Below are 16,586 nucleotides of genomic sequence, written 5' to 3' on the forward strand. Positions count from 1 at the left end.
AAGCCTAGGATAGTCCAAGATTTAGTCATCAAAAGCTGCTCAGAAAAGCCCTGTCAGATCAGATGAAAGGCACATCTAGTCCAGCATTTCCTTCTCACAGTGGCATAGTGTCAGACATGGAACCGATTGTTGTATTGGCGCATGGAATAACAAAGGAACTCGCCCCTAGGAATTGTGTTGTTTCTTTCCCACTTAAAGTGAGAATGGCACCCCTCTGTCAGATTGTACGAAATCTTCCCATTCCAGCAATGTTGGGAAGCTTCTGTAATATTTTGCAGAGGTCCCCCTGTGTTGAGTAAGATCAGTTACCGTATTTGGCCATTCTCAGTGTGATCGAAACTGAGGTCAGTAAAGTGTTTGGCGTTGCTGCATGTCATTTTGAATTCCTGACTTTTATCCAGGCCTCACAGCTGCAGAATCCCCAGTCCATCTGCAAAGCTGTTCTGCTTCTTATTTTTTTCCCCTCTCTCCTCCTGCTGAATTAAGGCAGGATGCTGAAATAAATATATTCTTAGTCAAGGGCTTGAGTGTTACTTCTTGGGCCTGTTTGTTATTAATGGAGCAAAAAGGTAAATAAGGAGGGATTAAGGGCACAGGAGGAACAGAGAGGGGGTGAGTGAGGACAAGGGAGAAGGAAGGCAGCAATGGTTATGGGATGGCCATTTGCTTCTGACTGTCAAATAGAAGGACCATTATATTATTGGCTCAGGCTCACCATTCACTTGCACTGTGTAACTGAAGAAAGCTGAATCAACACTGCTAACAGACACAATCTACTTTGAGATCCATTGAAATGAACAAGGCTGTTGGAATCCTGTTGTTCTGGCCTGCCCAACACCTGTGTGTATTTCAATAGGACAGGCTAGAAATTCTCTCAACAGCTTGTATTTTCTGCACTTCTTGTGTCATTGCTTATTTGAATTAATCTGTACGGAACGCAACTCATGGAAACTAGGCAAAGGGTTCCAAAAATGACCTTGCTAATGACTTGTAGAACAATATTAATGCCCACCAGAAATGCCTCGTCATACTGTTACAGGCAGATCGGTGTCCATGATTTGAACTTTCTATTTTATTTATTTTATCTGAAATGTTTTCCGGCTCACTTTCATAGCAGGAAAAAAGCCCTTCCCCTAGGCCTCTTGCACAAAAGCGTAAGATTAGGGAACACTGTTTCAAATAACGTAATGTAGTACATAACACCTTGCTATTATTTTATTTACTTATATACTTTCAGGTGCTGAAATACATAAAATCGCCAAAATCTAGCGACATGTCTAATCAGACATGTTTAATGGTTCCATTTCAGAATGATAGCTCAACAATATCACAATAAATTCAACAAATAACAGTGAGGTGAGGGGTTAAACGTATTGCAAGATTCACAGGGATGAGCAATTTAGAGTGCAGTAGGGGTGTCAAAAACAACACTGCCAAACGGGTTGCCATACGTCCAGATTTTCCCAGAAGTTGCAGCGATTTCCGGACAGTTATGTCCTGGAAATTCTGAATGTATGGCAACCAAAGCGTGTAGATTATCTTCAACTGAGTTGGGCCATTTCAAGCTCAGGTGGGTTGAGTGATGATCCTGGCTCAGCTGAAGATAATCTGGTGTAACTTCCATTTCCTGCTTCAGCCAGGGCTCAGCTGATGCTAACTGAGGTGTGGCAGAGGCAGGGGAAACTTAAGCTGGATCCTAACCCTGTTCAGCTTAGTCATGAGACCTGGCAAAAAGGGGTATGGTAAGTCAAGCACTATTTCAAAGGCTTATTTCCTCTCTGACAGATTTGGGGCAGCTCAGCTGGCAGTAACCTCGCTCCTGAACAGGGTTTGCATTTGGTGTAACTTAACACCCGGCTCTGCTTAAATCAGCTTGCGTTTCGCCAGCTTCTTGTGTACAGAATTCTCCCAAAGTGGCTATAAACACATGCAATTTCTTTCCAGCATGCGTTTTTTAAAATGTTTGATGGAGGTTCATGTCTGACTGACTTTCCCTTCACATTCCAATGCATATTGATGGCCCCTCTCTTCATTATAGATTCTCTGATGTATCTTAATGTTTTGCTTTGGATGGGAAGCTTTCCTCACACTCGCTTAAGGCAACAGCTCTTATGTTCTCTTAAGGCAACAGCTCTCCAGTGTCTCACCAGTTTCCCAACCTTTAGAATGGAGTTGGCAGGAATTGAACCTTGGGTGTTTTGCACAGAATGTACCTGTCTAAATTCCTCCCCTTTATGTAAATGGGTTTGCAAATCATGGTTTGCATTAAGTGTTACATCTGAACAAAGCAAACCATGGCTAAGGCAATTTCCCTGTCCCTCTACCTTCTCTCTGGGCCTCCTTATATTCATCCTCTGTGAGCACAACCTTTGCTTGACATGCTAAACTATGGTTTTCATTGCATGTTTGCGATCTTAACAGAATAAAGGCAACAAACTACAGTTACAGTGGTACCTCGGGTTACATACGCTTCAGGTTACAGACTCCGTTAATCCGGAAATAGTACCTCGGGTTAAGAACTTTGCTTCAGGATGAGAACAGAAATTGTGCTCCGGCGGCGCGGCGGCAGCTGGAGGCCCCATTAGCTAAAGTGGTGCTTCAGGTTAAGAACAGTTTCAGGTTAAGTACGGACCTCCGGAACGAATTAAGTACTTAACCCGAGGTACCACTGTACTGCCAGTCATAATTCTGTGGTTAAGCCTTAAGTGTATACTGGGCCAATATGTTAAAATGAATTTTCTGTAATGTTTAACTAACTAACTAACTAACTAACTAATTGGAGTCTGTTTATTCCACCTCTCCTACATTACAACAAGCACAATAACATTACAAAAGTTGGAATGAAGCATGTTACAGAAATTTCAAGCCAAATTTGCATAGGCAAAGGAGTAACAGAGAAAGGGAAGTGATAAACCATAGGGGAAATATACACTTTGGTGTTGTGTGTGTGTGTGTGTGTGTTCAAAGGACCAGGTTTAGGAGTCGTAGGAGCAATCACCACCTCCTTTATAAGATAAACATTTGTTTAACTCTGGGTGGGCACTTGGTTTAGTTTGCTTGTCCAGAGAACCATATAAGTTGTTTTTATCTTATGTAATGTTGTCTATAAAAAGTGGTTCTCAAACCCTCCAGAATATCATTACTCTATGTCATAGTGATGTGAGAGCCAAATTTCATCCCATAATCAAGTGCAATTACCGTAATTATATATAAAAAAGCTGGTTTTACAGTTGTAATTCGCAGAAACAAGATTAAAAGGAGACAATTTGTTTTGATTAAATGTACAGTTTGCTTTTACTTAAATGTAAGCAAGAAAAGTTCATCACTGTGTACATGCCAACTCTCACATCTTGGCCTGGAATAACTTGTGTGTGTTGAAACGGTTTTGCTGTTTGCTATAGTTTTGGGGTCAACACCACCAATGCAATAAAAGTGCATATGGAACTTTTCCTGACTTTCTAGAGAGTGGGGGAAATTGTGCTTTACCAGAAACTCCTGTGTTTGCATCAGAGCTCTGTATTCCACAAGGCTATTGTTGCAGTGCTGACTGTGATAATGGGAAGGGACGTTGCTCAGTGGTAGAACATCTGCCTTGCATGCAGAAAGTCCTAAGAGTTCAGTCCCTGTTATCTCCAGGTAGGGCTGGGAGAGCCTCCTGCCTGAAACCCTGGAGAGTTGCTGCCAGTCCGAGTATTCAATATAGAGCAAGATGGACCTATGATCTGATCCAGTATAAGGCAGCTTACTATGTTCCTATAATACAGCGAATGCAGTGCTATACTTAGACACTTTTAAAACCTGTTCCTGCTCTCTCTCTTTAATGGCACAGAAATGTAAGGGTTATAGCTCAGTGGTGATTCATTTGCTTTGCCATGTCATGGATGCTTTAGCTGAGATTCCTGCATGGCAGGGGGTTAGACTAGATGACCCTTGGGACCCCTTCCAACTCTAATTCTATGAAAGTCTCAGGTTCAATCCAAGCATCTCCCGTCTGAAGCAGCGGAGAACCATTGCCAGTCAGTGCTAGGCAAACAAAGATTCTATGGAAGCAGGGAATTTTTCTCCTCTGGGATCTGCTGTCTGAAGCTATTGCATTCTGTTGATCCACCTTAACTCTACCTTTGAATGAGTATGGAAACCCCATGCATTAAACTTGCAAAACCCACTTTGGACTGGGTGTCATGGCAGGAAAGGTGGTATGACCCACTATTTTTTGAATTTTGACTTTTGTAGCCTTGAGTTTTCATAGAACAGCTTCTATACAAATACGATTTTGGTTTTAAATGCAGTGTAAGGTAGTCTCTGTGGGAGTATATTGTATTTAATTATGGGGTATCAGAGTTTTTAGGGGGTTAACCAGGCTGGGATAGCAGGCTTGTTGGTTTTTGAATGCCTGGTGTAGATTTTTTCTATTTCGTTGTTCTGTGTGGGACAATGACAATAAATCGTATCATATCAAGCTGGGAGGGACCATGAGAGCTGTCTAGTCCAGCCCCCTGCAATGCTGGACTCTTTTGCCCAAGGTGGGACTCAAACCTATGACCCTAAGAGCAAGATGGAACCAATGGTCTGACTCAATATGAGGTGGTCTGTATGCTCCTGTGTGTGCCTGCATCAAGCAGGTAACTGGAGAGGTCTTCCAAGTCAGATTCCAGGCAAAGGGCGAGCTCTTCCTTTTTCTTTAGTTCTTAGAAATAAATTCATGGCCATTTGCCTGGTTTAAAGAAAGCAGCCGAGTCGCTGCAGCTAACAGCCAGTTAGATGTTTGAGTTGTTTCAAAACTGTGATTATTTGAAGAGTGGAAGCTGGCCAGGGGCTGCTGGCAGAGTGGGGAGGGGGGGATGTGTTGTTTCGTAATCTTAGAGTTCCCAGTTAGCAGCGATTTCCTCTTAAATATTCCAAATGCGCATTTGTGTTTCTGTGTATGTATACCCTTTTAGATCCCCCTACAGCCGCCACCTTCTTGCATACTCTATGACAAACCACTTTCACTGTATCCTTTCTGCATCTATCAGCTAACTCCTCTCTCTGCTGAGTTCTCAGACTTGCACTTCCCACTCTGTCTAGCCTCCCAGCCTTAATTTATTCAACTCCCACACTTTTGCCAGCCTCAGCCAGCAAGTGCCAGAACTTCTGATGGAATGCTTTTGCCTCGGGCAGTGTTTGTAGCCCTGCTGGTGATCAGCGTTGTTGCTCCTTAGGGAGCTGATAGATTGGCAGAGTGTCTCTTGCCCAGAATTGGGTTTCTGCTTGGTTAGGAAGGGTCATTGCAGGGGCAGTTGCGGGACAGTCTAATTCAGCACTTCCTGTGCTGCAAGGAGGCTTTTTATGGCTATTCTAATCTCTTGGGCTGCCTTTTGTTTTTGTGTATTGCAGATAAGCATGGCTGAACCAGGCTGTAGCTTTCGAACTGTGTTCTGGGGTTCCCTGAAATCCTAGCAGTGGGGATAGGGAAACACATTCATTTCAGTTCCCATTTATTAAAGGGGAATCTTACCAAATTTGCGCTGTCCATAACAATGTGGGAACCAAGACACAGCCATCATTTGAAATTTGCACTTACCCAAATTTTGCAATGCAGTTCACCTACCAGTGTTAACAAAAATGCATATATTAGGGGGAAAGTGTGTGTAAAAATTAATACATTGGTGAATATAACACACCAAATGCATTATACTGGGGAAGATTGCTTGCAAAAAGGTGAACTTGATACCAAACTACACAAATATTGTTTTTAAAGGGGGGGGGGGAGAGTGCTGATAAGGGAAATCGCCCAGTGGTGACACGGCGGCAGAGGGAGGCCCCATTAGCGAAAGCACGCCTCAGGTTAAGAACGGTTTCGGCTTAAGAACGGACCTCCGGAACAAATTAAGTTTGTAACTCGAGGTACCACTGTAGACAGATCCTTCCATCCCTAGTCTTTTGTAACAATATACATTTTCATACTAGATTGGCTTCCCTGTGTCCATGGCTGGACGAAGAACTTGTAACTCCCAGCTTTATTTCTGCTAAAGACTTTAATGCACAGACTTTAAGTTACATAGGCAAGGCACAGGTTACAAGATTTCAGCAGGTGTATAAGAGTTATAGGTCCATGGCTAAGAGTAAGCTAAGACATTGATCCAACAAGTGATATGTCCCTTGCACTTTCCTTTTGAAGACCAGGGTGGGCACAGCTCTTAGCGTAGCAAGTGGCCAGGGTCATAGGACTGGGCAAGTAAACAGGCACTCCTTTGAATGAGTTGGGCCTGCAAGGTTTCTTCACACCATTCCTGGTGCCTCCATGTCCTTGGAGATGGAGGTGGTGTTGGAGCCAGCTCAGCATCCAATTTACTGTTAGTGGCCTGTACAGAAGGGGGAGGCTCCTCAGTGACAGGAGGCACCTGAGGTGACTCTGCAGTAGGAGGCATCTGGCTACAGGTGTCTTGTGTGGAACAATACTCCGCTAACCCGCTTGGTTAGCTCTCCATCCTCTAGACCAATGTTTCCCAACCTTGGGTCTCCAGCTGTTTTTGGACTACAACTCCCATCACCCCTCGCTAGCAAGACCAGTGGTCAGGGATGATGGGAACTGTAGTCTGAAAACAGCTGGAGACTGAAGGTTGGGAAACACTGCTCTAGACCAGGGTTCAGCAAACGCTTTCAGCAGGGGGCCGGTCCACTGTCTCTCAGACCTTGTGTGGGGCCGGACTATATTTTGAAAAAAAAATAATGAATGAATTCCTATCCCCCACAAATAACCCAGAGATGCATTTTAAATAAAAAGACACATTCTACTCATGTAAAAACACACTGATTCCTGGACTGTCCGTGGGCCGGATTTAGAAGGTGGTTGGGCCGGATCCAGCCCCCGGGCCTTAGTTTGCCTACCCATGCTCTAGACTGCTACCCCCTGCTCCAGTCTCAGACCCTTAATTGGGGTCCTTTTTTTACCTCTTTCATCCTCCTGGGGCCCTCCCTAAGGCTTATCGCTTTCCTCCTCTGGAGGACTCCAAGATAAACATGCCCACCACAGTTCCTTCCTGCTACAGTAGACAAACTGGGGAGTATTGTGTGTGTTTTTCTGCACATTATCACTACATGTGAGGTGACTCGCAGCAATGTCCCACATGGACGGAGTGAGTGTTTGTGTCCTAGAACATGTCCCAGAATCCTTTGTAGTCCAGAGGGGTTCCCTCCCTGGGAGGCGAGGGATTCTCTGGCAGGCAACTTGATGCGTGGAAGTTGCTACCAGACTGGTTTCTAGAGGATGATGCAAAGTAACAAGGGATGCGTTTTCCTGGCTTGTTATCTCTTGATGAAACAGAATGATAATGAGATCTTTGGCTGCTCCGTGCTGTCTTCAAGCAGCGCCTTTGCCCACGAGGCCCTTTCTTCCCTCTAGTCTGTTGTAGTGATCATCAAACCCTAACGATGGGGCAGTGGCGTTTTGACATGGCAGCGTTCATTTGCAGGGCCTTCCTGTCTTCGCCTTTCAGGGGCAAGCTTATCTGAGTTGACAGCTGGGCATTGTTCTCACTTGTTGTGGATTCTGCAACAGTTGTGCCCTCTGCAGCTCCCTGGTTTTTCTGAATGGAATTTGTGCAGAGAAGAACTAGAAGCGTTGGCTAACAGCGGAGGGAGAAAGCAGAGAGAGTAACCCCAAACACTTCAGAGACAGAGAGAGAAAGAAAGAAAGAAGGCAATAAACAGTTGCTGAGTCTCATGTAGTCCTTTTGGGCTTCTCATAAGCATCTGGTTGGCTACTGTGAGAACAGAATCCTTGACTAGATGGGCCTTTGGTCTGATCCAGCAGAGCTATCCTTATGTCATTTTAGCTGGCACCATAGAGTGGCATTTGGGCTTCCTGGTCATCCTTCCCCACCCTGCCAAAAACACATAAATCACAAAGTATTTGGACCGTTGTAGCTCTGCGAGGTTCTGTAGGGTTAAACAGCTGCCATATAAGTGGTCCAGCGAATGGCAGTAGGGGGGAGCAGTCCTCTAGAAGAGAGAAGAAAATATTATAATTATTATGATAATGGGCAGAGTTTTAGGACTGGCCACATAGTAAAAGGCTGCTGGGAAGTTGCCCCCCTCCTGAGCAGAACAACCACAACCCATGGGAAAATGAGGCTTGCTAAAGCCATTGGACCAGTACCCTTCCCTTCCCTTCCCTTATGGGAAAAAATTGATGCTGCAGCTGTTGGCCAGTTGTTAGAAACCAGTGTTTCCCAAACTTGGGTCTCCAGCTGTTTTTGGTCTACACCTCCCATCATCCCTAGCTAGCAAGACCAGTGGTCAGGGGTGATAGGAATTGTAGTCTGAAAACAGCTGGAGACCCAGGTTTGGGAAACACTGCTCTAAAACTTTTGAGTGGGGGATGAACTGGCCCTAATCACAGGCCCAGACAGCTCAGTGATTTATCACCTTTCCACTTTTAACATAATAATACATTCATGAAGGTAAACTACAGCAGAACAAAACAATAAGCTGTGAAAATGGCAAGGAGAAGGCAAATGCTTGCCTTAATAAAACAAAAACTGTCTTGACTTGGCTGTGAAAGGCCAAAAAAGACCGGGCAGGATGAATCTCATGGGGCATGGAGTTCCACAGTCTGAGTGCTACTACAGAGATGGCTTGTCCAAATGATTCCAGGGATGGGCAGGTTTCTGGGAGCTGGTCCTTAAGGCAGATGAGGGTTTAGGGGAGCTTGACTGGTTCACCTGCTCTGGATTCCGAGCTGAGAGGGCTCCACAACAATGTCGAACAATGGAAGGCCATCCATTTTTGGCATCGCACAGGCCACCACTGAAATTCTGAAGCCCAAGTCCACCACTTCTTGTGGCTTTGGTGAGTGGTGTTTTGCACTGAATTCAGAAGCAGCACCTTAAACTGTTTCTGGAAACAAACTGGCATCCAGGACGAGATGGTGTGAGAGCGACGCAGCATTCTGTACCAACAGAACTTCTGAACGCATTAAAATTAATGGGCTCAAGTCTGTCTTGCCCACTAAGTTCAGTGGGTCCCCTCTATGTAAAACCAGCACCACATGTTCATTGCAAATTGCATTCCTTCCACGGCAGCCAGCATCCAATGCTGTTATCTGTATTTATAAAATCTTGTTTCCTCAGGGAACAAGGGAACAAAACCTTTTCTTTACCTTATTGGCAAGTGTTTGGCGCTGATAAGAGGGGTAACTTTAGAAAGCTCTGTAGCTCTGAGGGATAGTGGTTGAAACACAATGGACTATGTTATGGCTAGCACCCTGATCCTCTGAACTGTGATCAGGGTGGATGCAGTAGATGCAGGAAAGGTGGGCACAGATGGACCGAATTGAAATATGCTCTTCACTCATTCAGCATGCTGCCACTAGAATCTAAGAGTGGCTCTTGCTAGGTTCAGGCTGCATTATACTGAGTCAGACAAACTGGTCAATCTAGTTCAATATTATCTACACTGAATGGCCTTGGCTCTCCAGGATTTCATTCAGGAATCTCTCCTAACCCTAGCTGCAGATGCCATTGGGGACTGGACCTTCTGCTTGCAAGGCAGGTGCTCTACAACTGAGCCACGGATCTTGGCTATCACACTCTTGACAGGCTGGTTCAGAACAAAGATCCATCTAGGTTAGCCCTCTGTTTCCAAAACTGGATAGTCATGTGACTTTGGTAAACTTGCCAACTGAGACTGGTGGAGGCAGCCAGCCGCCCACCCCATTATCTTCCACAATTTATTCAGCGGTATACTAGTTCTGCACATGGAAGTTCCATTCAGTTGTAGTTGCTAACATCTGTTGATAAAATTGTTCTCCTTAAAGAAGGTCCACTTCTCCACCTCCACTGAATGTTCAAGTAGCCATCCCATGGAGTTCTTTTGTATTGTCCAGGGACAGTGTCTTACAGTGGTTTTGGTCCTATCTCCAGAGTCGGTTTCAGAGACAAGCTTTGGGTATTTATCTCTTGGCCTCCTGGAAGTTGTGCTGTGTGGGGTGTTGCAGAATACTGTCCTGGCCCCAGTGCTGTTTAACCATCTACATTAAGCCCTTGGGAGCAGGAGATTTGGGATGAAGTTTCATAATTTATCAGTAACATCTGAATTGGGAGAGGCCTTGGAAGCCCTGGGCTGGTGCCTGTTGGCTGGGTGAGGGTCAAATTCTGGCATGATGTTGAGCAGTCCCCAAATCCTGATAATTGGTCAATTTCCTGCTTTGGATGGCATCATCCTCCCCCTGAAGGAACAGATTCATAGTATGGGGGTGCTCTTGGAACTGTCTGTGTCAGGTAGAGGCCCAAATAATAAAAATATTTGTACCCCAGCCACCCTGGGTGGCTTCCAGCATATATAAAAACATAACAAAACATTAAACATTAAAAACTTCCCTATACAGGGCTGTCTTCAGATGTCTTCTAAAGGTTGTATAGTTCCTTGACATCTGATGGGAGGGCGTTCCACAGGGTGGGTGCCACTATCGAGAAGGCCCTTTGCCTGGTTCACTGTAACCTCACTTCCCACAGTGAGTGAACCACCAGAAAACCCTTGGAGCGGGACCTCAGTGTCCAGGCTGAACAACGGGGGTGGAAATGCTCCTTCAGGTATACAGAGCTGATGCCATTTAGGGCTTTAAAGGTCAGCACCAACATGTGTGCTTGGAAAAGTACTGGGAGCCAATATTGTGCTTAGAAAAGTATTGGGAGCCAATATGGCAATTTCTGGACCAGGATAGTTTGACCACTATCCTCTGTGTGCTGGTAGCTCTCAAATTGGATTGCATTCTGTGTAGGAGTTTTCTTCAGGCTGATGCAGAAACTGTAGCAGGTGCAAAAAGTGGCAGTTCAGCTGCTCCTAGGGGCAGAATATTGCTGTCATATTACACCATCTCTGAAATAATTGCACTGTCTGCCAATTAGCTACTGTACTAAGTTCAAGGTGACTGCACTAGTATTCAAAGTCCCATACAAAATACCCAACTGATCCCTGTGTTCCATAGGAGAGGGCATGTTGAAAATATCATCTTACCAGGAGGTCTGTTCTGCTCAATGTAGGAACAGGGCCTTTAGTGTGGTGGCACCTACCCATGGGAGCTCCCTGTGAGACAGGCACCACCTCTATTTTCTTCCCATGCCTGTTGAAGACCTTTTCTCTTTCAACAAGCCTTTTGAGTGGAGATTTTTTTTTTTTTACCTCAGCCAAGGTCTGCATTGTATCTGTATGGTTTTCATGTATGCAATTTTTATGTATGTTTTAATTGTGCCCTGAAATTGCTTTGCAATGCTTCATAGGAAGCGATTCATAAATGGAATTAATAATGATAATTTGTCCTTTAAAAAAAAATCCATCTAAGCTAATGACTGTGGGTGGACCCATTAAAATGGTCTGCACATTGAATATGATTTTTTTGGGTCAGCTGATATTCCCTCTGTGGCTTCTGTGGAGGTGGATGCATGTGTAACAACAACAGGAGGAGGAAGAGTTTTGTCCCTGTTGAAAAACTGCTTCCCTTCCCTCTCATGTTTTCTCTCTCTTCAGTGGTGCCTCTCCTCCATCAAAGTGATTCAGGAGGAGAAGGGAAGGTAAGCTGTCAGGCAGATGTAAAAACATGTGAAACATCACCATGAACATTATATGACAGCTTTTGAGGTGCACCTGTAGCCTTACTAACACATTTGCCCTTCCTCTAAGCCTACCATTTGTTAGCAGGGATGCTTAATGCTTGTCGCAGCAATGTCAGAGAGCTAATCTCATTTGTATCCATCTTGTAGACCCAACGTATGTGGATCACGTTACAATGCCTACTGTTGTCCTGGATGGAAAACATTACCAGGTGGAAACCAGTGCATAGTCCGTAAGTCATTCTTTGCTCTTTATTTCAGATACCAGTGTGGTGTAGTGGTTAAGAGCGGTGGACTCGTAATCTGGTGAACCGGGTTCGCGTCCCTGCTCCTCCACCTGCAGCTGCTGGGTGACCTTGGGTCAGTCACACTTCTCTGAAGTCTCTCAGCCCCACTCACCTCACAGAGTGTTTGCTGTGGGGGAGGAAGGGAAAGGAGAATGTTAGCCGCTTTGAGACTCCTTAAAGGGAGTGAAAGGCGGGATATCAAATCCAAACTACTCCTCTTCTTCTTCTTTGGCGATCACTCATAGCCGAGTAAGATTGTCTTCCATAAACACGGTTTTAACAATGAGTCCATAATAGAAAAAATGCTTGCTATTGTTTTGCCCCAAGCATAGCTAAATCCTTCCTGTCATTTCAGTGCCATTCCCATATGCTTTCATTTCCCCCCTCTCCATTCTATGGCAGGGGTGGGGAACCTTTTCAGCCTGAGGGCCACATACGCTTATGAGGAACCTCAGGGGGCCACATGCTAGTGTTGGGTGAGGCCAGAGGCAAACGTTGGCGAGGTAACAGGCCATTGTTAACAAACAACACCTACCCTCCACCCTAAGGTGCCAGGTTGGGTTACAACAAATTATATGTGATTCCTACCTTTCTAAAGTAGGGTACATTCTAACCACGTAAAAGCAGGTCTGGAGAGAGTCCTGAGGGTAAGATAGGCCTGGAAGAGGCTGTATTTGGCCCTCAGGCCTTAGGCTCCCCACCCCTGGTCTGTGGTCTAGTCTGTTTCCTGCTGGTTGTCATATGGAAGGTGCGTCAAACAGCCTCGGCATGGCAATTGCAGCTACACACATAGGAGCGTAAGTAGGAGGCGAAGAAGAACTCTTTGCAATCCAACAAAAACATGCAACATGTAGCCATTTGCCCTGCTTTACAAGAAACATTTTTTCAGAGCTGTTTCACAGCGTTATACTTCTGCTGTGTTATTGCAACCCACACAATCTGTTGCATTAATGGTTAGATAGGAGCTTGGGTAAGGAAGTGCTCACTGGTGGGTCGGTCAAGAGTGGGCAAACATGGCACACCATTCCTGACACTTCCATCCTTCATGCAAGGGCTCTCACACTGAAAGTGTTAAACATAACACAGCCTTTCCCAACATTGGCATTTATCCCTTACCTTCTCCCTTCTGGTAATCCACTGCAAGTGCAACTTAGCTTTATCAGTGTAGCCCTTGGGTGTGGCACCTCAAGGAGGATGTTGAGGAGCTGGAAAAGGTTCAGAAAAGGGTAACACAAACACTCAAAGGGGTTAGCCATGTTCACCCACCCCGATTGATCCTCTGGCAAGCACCTCTGTAGAAGTGCCTTCTTCACCATTAATACTACAGATCCTCCGGCTTGTAATAACACCTCAGTGGAATGATGAGTATTTGAATTTCATTAAAAGGGCACACCTGACCATGTTTTTCTCAGTCAAAGCCAATTAGCTGAACCAGGTAATAAAGGAGCGATCAGCCAGCAACCACAACAATATATAGTTGTCCATTGCACAACCAAAAGGCATGTTCAACTGTTCTATAGGGCATTCTTATAAAACACAGTTGAAGTTCCACTATTGTTATGTACTGAGCTGAATCCTAGAACAATAGGATCCAGAATGCAGCAGCCTGATTGGTCTGCAGGAGCCACCCAATCCAGCTCCAGGAGCAGCCCGGAATTACCCAATCACGCGGGGGCCATTGTGTAAATAATGTATATATAGCTAGACATTTTGGGGAAAGTTTCATTCATTGCTACTATGAGCTGAATAAAGAGCATGAAATTCACACTCGACTCCGAGTATATTTCAGCTATACAAACTTCCTAGGGCTTAATTATCCTGCTTATAGTTTTCAGACCATGCTTTTGTATATGATGACACTTGTAAACATGGCGGTAAGGGGAAATGGCAAAACTTTTCAAAATGGATGCAAGAGTTAGTTTAGCATTTCGGGTCTAGAACAAAAACAACCCCACCATGACCATTTCAACACTGCACAACACTCCTTTCTTTTTACTCAAGTGTACAGAACTGCAGATATGTGAAATGTAATGTGGGGATTGACCCTAGGACCAATGAAGAGCCATTGAATGTCAAGCTGCATACACACACTATGCCATTAAGGCACATTTCTCTGCCCTTCCCATAGAAGTCTGGGCTCTGTAGTTTATCCCTAGCAAAGTTACAGTTCCCACCAACATTTTAAAAACTACAGTGCCCAGAATTCTCTGAGGGGAAATCTCTGCTTTGTATGCACTTTGAAGGTGTAGTATGGAGCCTCAGTCACCTAAGGACAAATAAGTAGCTGTAAACCATTCAACATTAGTGCCTAAAAACCATCAGAGTGCATGCTAACCTGCTTAAAATCTGTTTTTCTGCTTATACCCCTTTTGGGTTTTTTCTCTCTTCCCTTACAGCAATCTGTAGACATTCCTGTGGAGATGGATTTTGCTCAAGACCGAACATGTGCACATGTCCAAGTGGCCAGATCGCCCCGTCCTGTGGCTCCAAGTCAGGTATGTTTTCTAGGGCTAGATTATTCTTATGCTCTTGAATTGGCAGTGTGGTGTGTTTTAACTTGAAAGTAACTTGGTAGTTCAGACAACTAAACACTGACTCAGTATTAATCATTTACCACAACTAAAGGAATCTTGGGTTCTAGCTATTGCAGACATTCCTTATGGCCATTTTTTAAAAAGTAACAAATACTATACAAGTATTGGCAATTGCATTTGGCTCGCCAGACGCTATATGCTTTTTGAAAAATTGGTCCTGCTTGCAACAGAAGTCTAAATTTTGGAGACAAACAAGAGCTGCTAGATATTTCCTTCTTGCTTTTTGTGTGAATGCCCTTGCGGGAAACCACCAGGAAAGACAGACAAGGATGGCTTTTTGTGGGAATTAAATGACCTGGCATTTAGATATTTGGTATTAATTGCCCTTCCTTCCTTCCTTCCTTCCTTCCTTCCTTCCTTCCTTCCTTCCTTCCTTCCTTCCTTCCTTCCTTCCTTCCTTTCTTCCTTCCTTCCTTCCTTGTCAGTGGCATTACTCTTTGGGAACTGGCCTATATTATTTTTAGTGGGTTCATAAAATAGCATGAGATTAGGAAGTAAAAATCAGGGTCAACTAGCAGTGATTGACAGTTTGAAAGGGAAGGGCCATAGCTCAGTGGTAGAGCACCTGCTTTGCATGCAGAATGTTCCAAGTTCAATCCCTGGGATCTCTAGGTAGAGCTGGGAGATACCATTTTCCTGAAATCCCAAAGAGCCACTGCCAGTCAGTGAAGGAAAACCTGAATAAGATGGAACAATGATCTGACTCACTATAAGGCAGTGTCTTTTGTTTCAAGCATTGTGTAGGCTACTTGCTTTCTTCATTTATTCATTTGCAAGGCATATTAGATGGGCCTATGCAATGCTCCTACCCTTTGTGAGATATCCACCAGCAAAAATGAAAACCAGGAAACCAAGGTTCCCTTTAAAGCCCTTTAATTGTTTTGGGGTACTAGCAGCATTTTCTTTTCTTTTTTAATCTGGCAACTAGTTTTGATAGTTCTCCAACAAAAGCTGAGATTAGAGCTCACTGTGTCCTTGAATAAAACCACAATTCCAAAAATTTCTCAAGATGTAATGAACTGCAATACTGGCATGGTTTGCACAATGCTGTAAGCCAAACTGTTGCTTGCTGGGACTGTGCAAACGTGTGAGCTCTTGGAGAGGAGAGTTCATATACTTTTCTCCTGCCTAGCCTTTTTTATTCCCACACTGCACTGAGCTCAGCCGTCCAATGTTACTGCCTTACATTGTTATTGCATATCACCTGGGTGAAGGCACAGCGGATGCTATGCATGACTAAGACATTGATCCAATGACTGACATGCCCCCTGGGCTCCTGCCTTCCCAGACATCTCTGAAACTTCCTGAAGACCAGATGAGGCCCAGCCCAATAGGCCCTTCCTAGGGATCATCTGATTCCAGCCCCTCAAACTCCTCCCACTCAGCTTCTTGATCTGACCAGCCTGTCCAGGACATCTCCTTGGGGGTTCATGATAAAGCTTTCCTCTCAAGAGTGACTAGACCAGCCTTTCTCAACCTGTGGGTCCCCAGATGTTGTTGAACTACAACTCTCATCACCCCTAGCTAGCAAGGCCAGAGCTCAGGGATGATGGGAGTTGTAGTCCAACAACATCTGGGGACACACAGATTGAGAACCTCTGGACTAGACTGAAACTTGTAAGTGCAAGTCCTCTGAAATCTCATTTGCTCCATTCTTGTTATTGTCAGAACGGCCCCATGTATGAATGCTTTTGGCAGAATGAAGCATTTCTTCTCACTTTGTTATTCAATCACAGACCTCTCCAGCGATTCATTGATAAATAAAAAGTAGTAGAAATACCACCCCCCTCCTTAAACTAAGCAACAGCCCAAGCTGCTTAAAACTTCACATCTGTTCTTTCCTTGAATCTCAACACTGAGACATGGCTGGCGAAGACAGCTTTGGATGCCTTAAAACATTCCGGACCCTCCTCTGCATATCCTTAGACCTCACAGATGTTTTCTGGCAATTTGGTACTTCCTGAAGCTTTTCAAAGAGATTGTGGAGGCACCCTCCCTTGAAAGTTAGAAGAACCCTGCTAGATCAGGCCAAAGGTCCATCTATTCTAGCATCCTGTTTTCAGCAGTGGCTGATTAAACATTTCCAGGAAGACCACAACCAGGACATGAAGGCA

At 44.6% G+C, this 16,586-nt stretch overlaps 1 protein-coding gene across 3 annotated transcripts in view; it reads left to right on the forward strand.

Annotated features, from left to right (window-relative positions):
• FBN1 (fibrillin 1) overlaps positions 1-16,586 on the forward strand; it is a 206,176-nt gene that overhangs the window by 14,704 nt on the left and 174,886 nt on the right. For all 3 annotated transcript variants that reach the window (XM_081888327.1, XM_081888325.1, XM_081888326.1), the window contains 2 exons: positions 11,742-11,824; positions 14,275-14,373. In XM_081888327.1, coding sequence (XP_081744453.1) covers positions 11,742-11,824; positions 14,275-14,373 — 182 coding nt within the window. The remainder of the gene's footprint in view (positions 1-11,741; positions 11,825-14,274; positions 14,374-16,586) is intronic.

Source organism: Podarcis melisellensis (genome assembly GCF_964234715.1).
Source record: "Podarcis melisellensis genome assembly, chromosome: 14".
NCBI lineage: Eukaryota > Metazoa > Chordata > Lepidosauria > Squamata > Lacertidae > Podarcis > Podarcis melisellensis.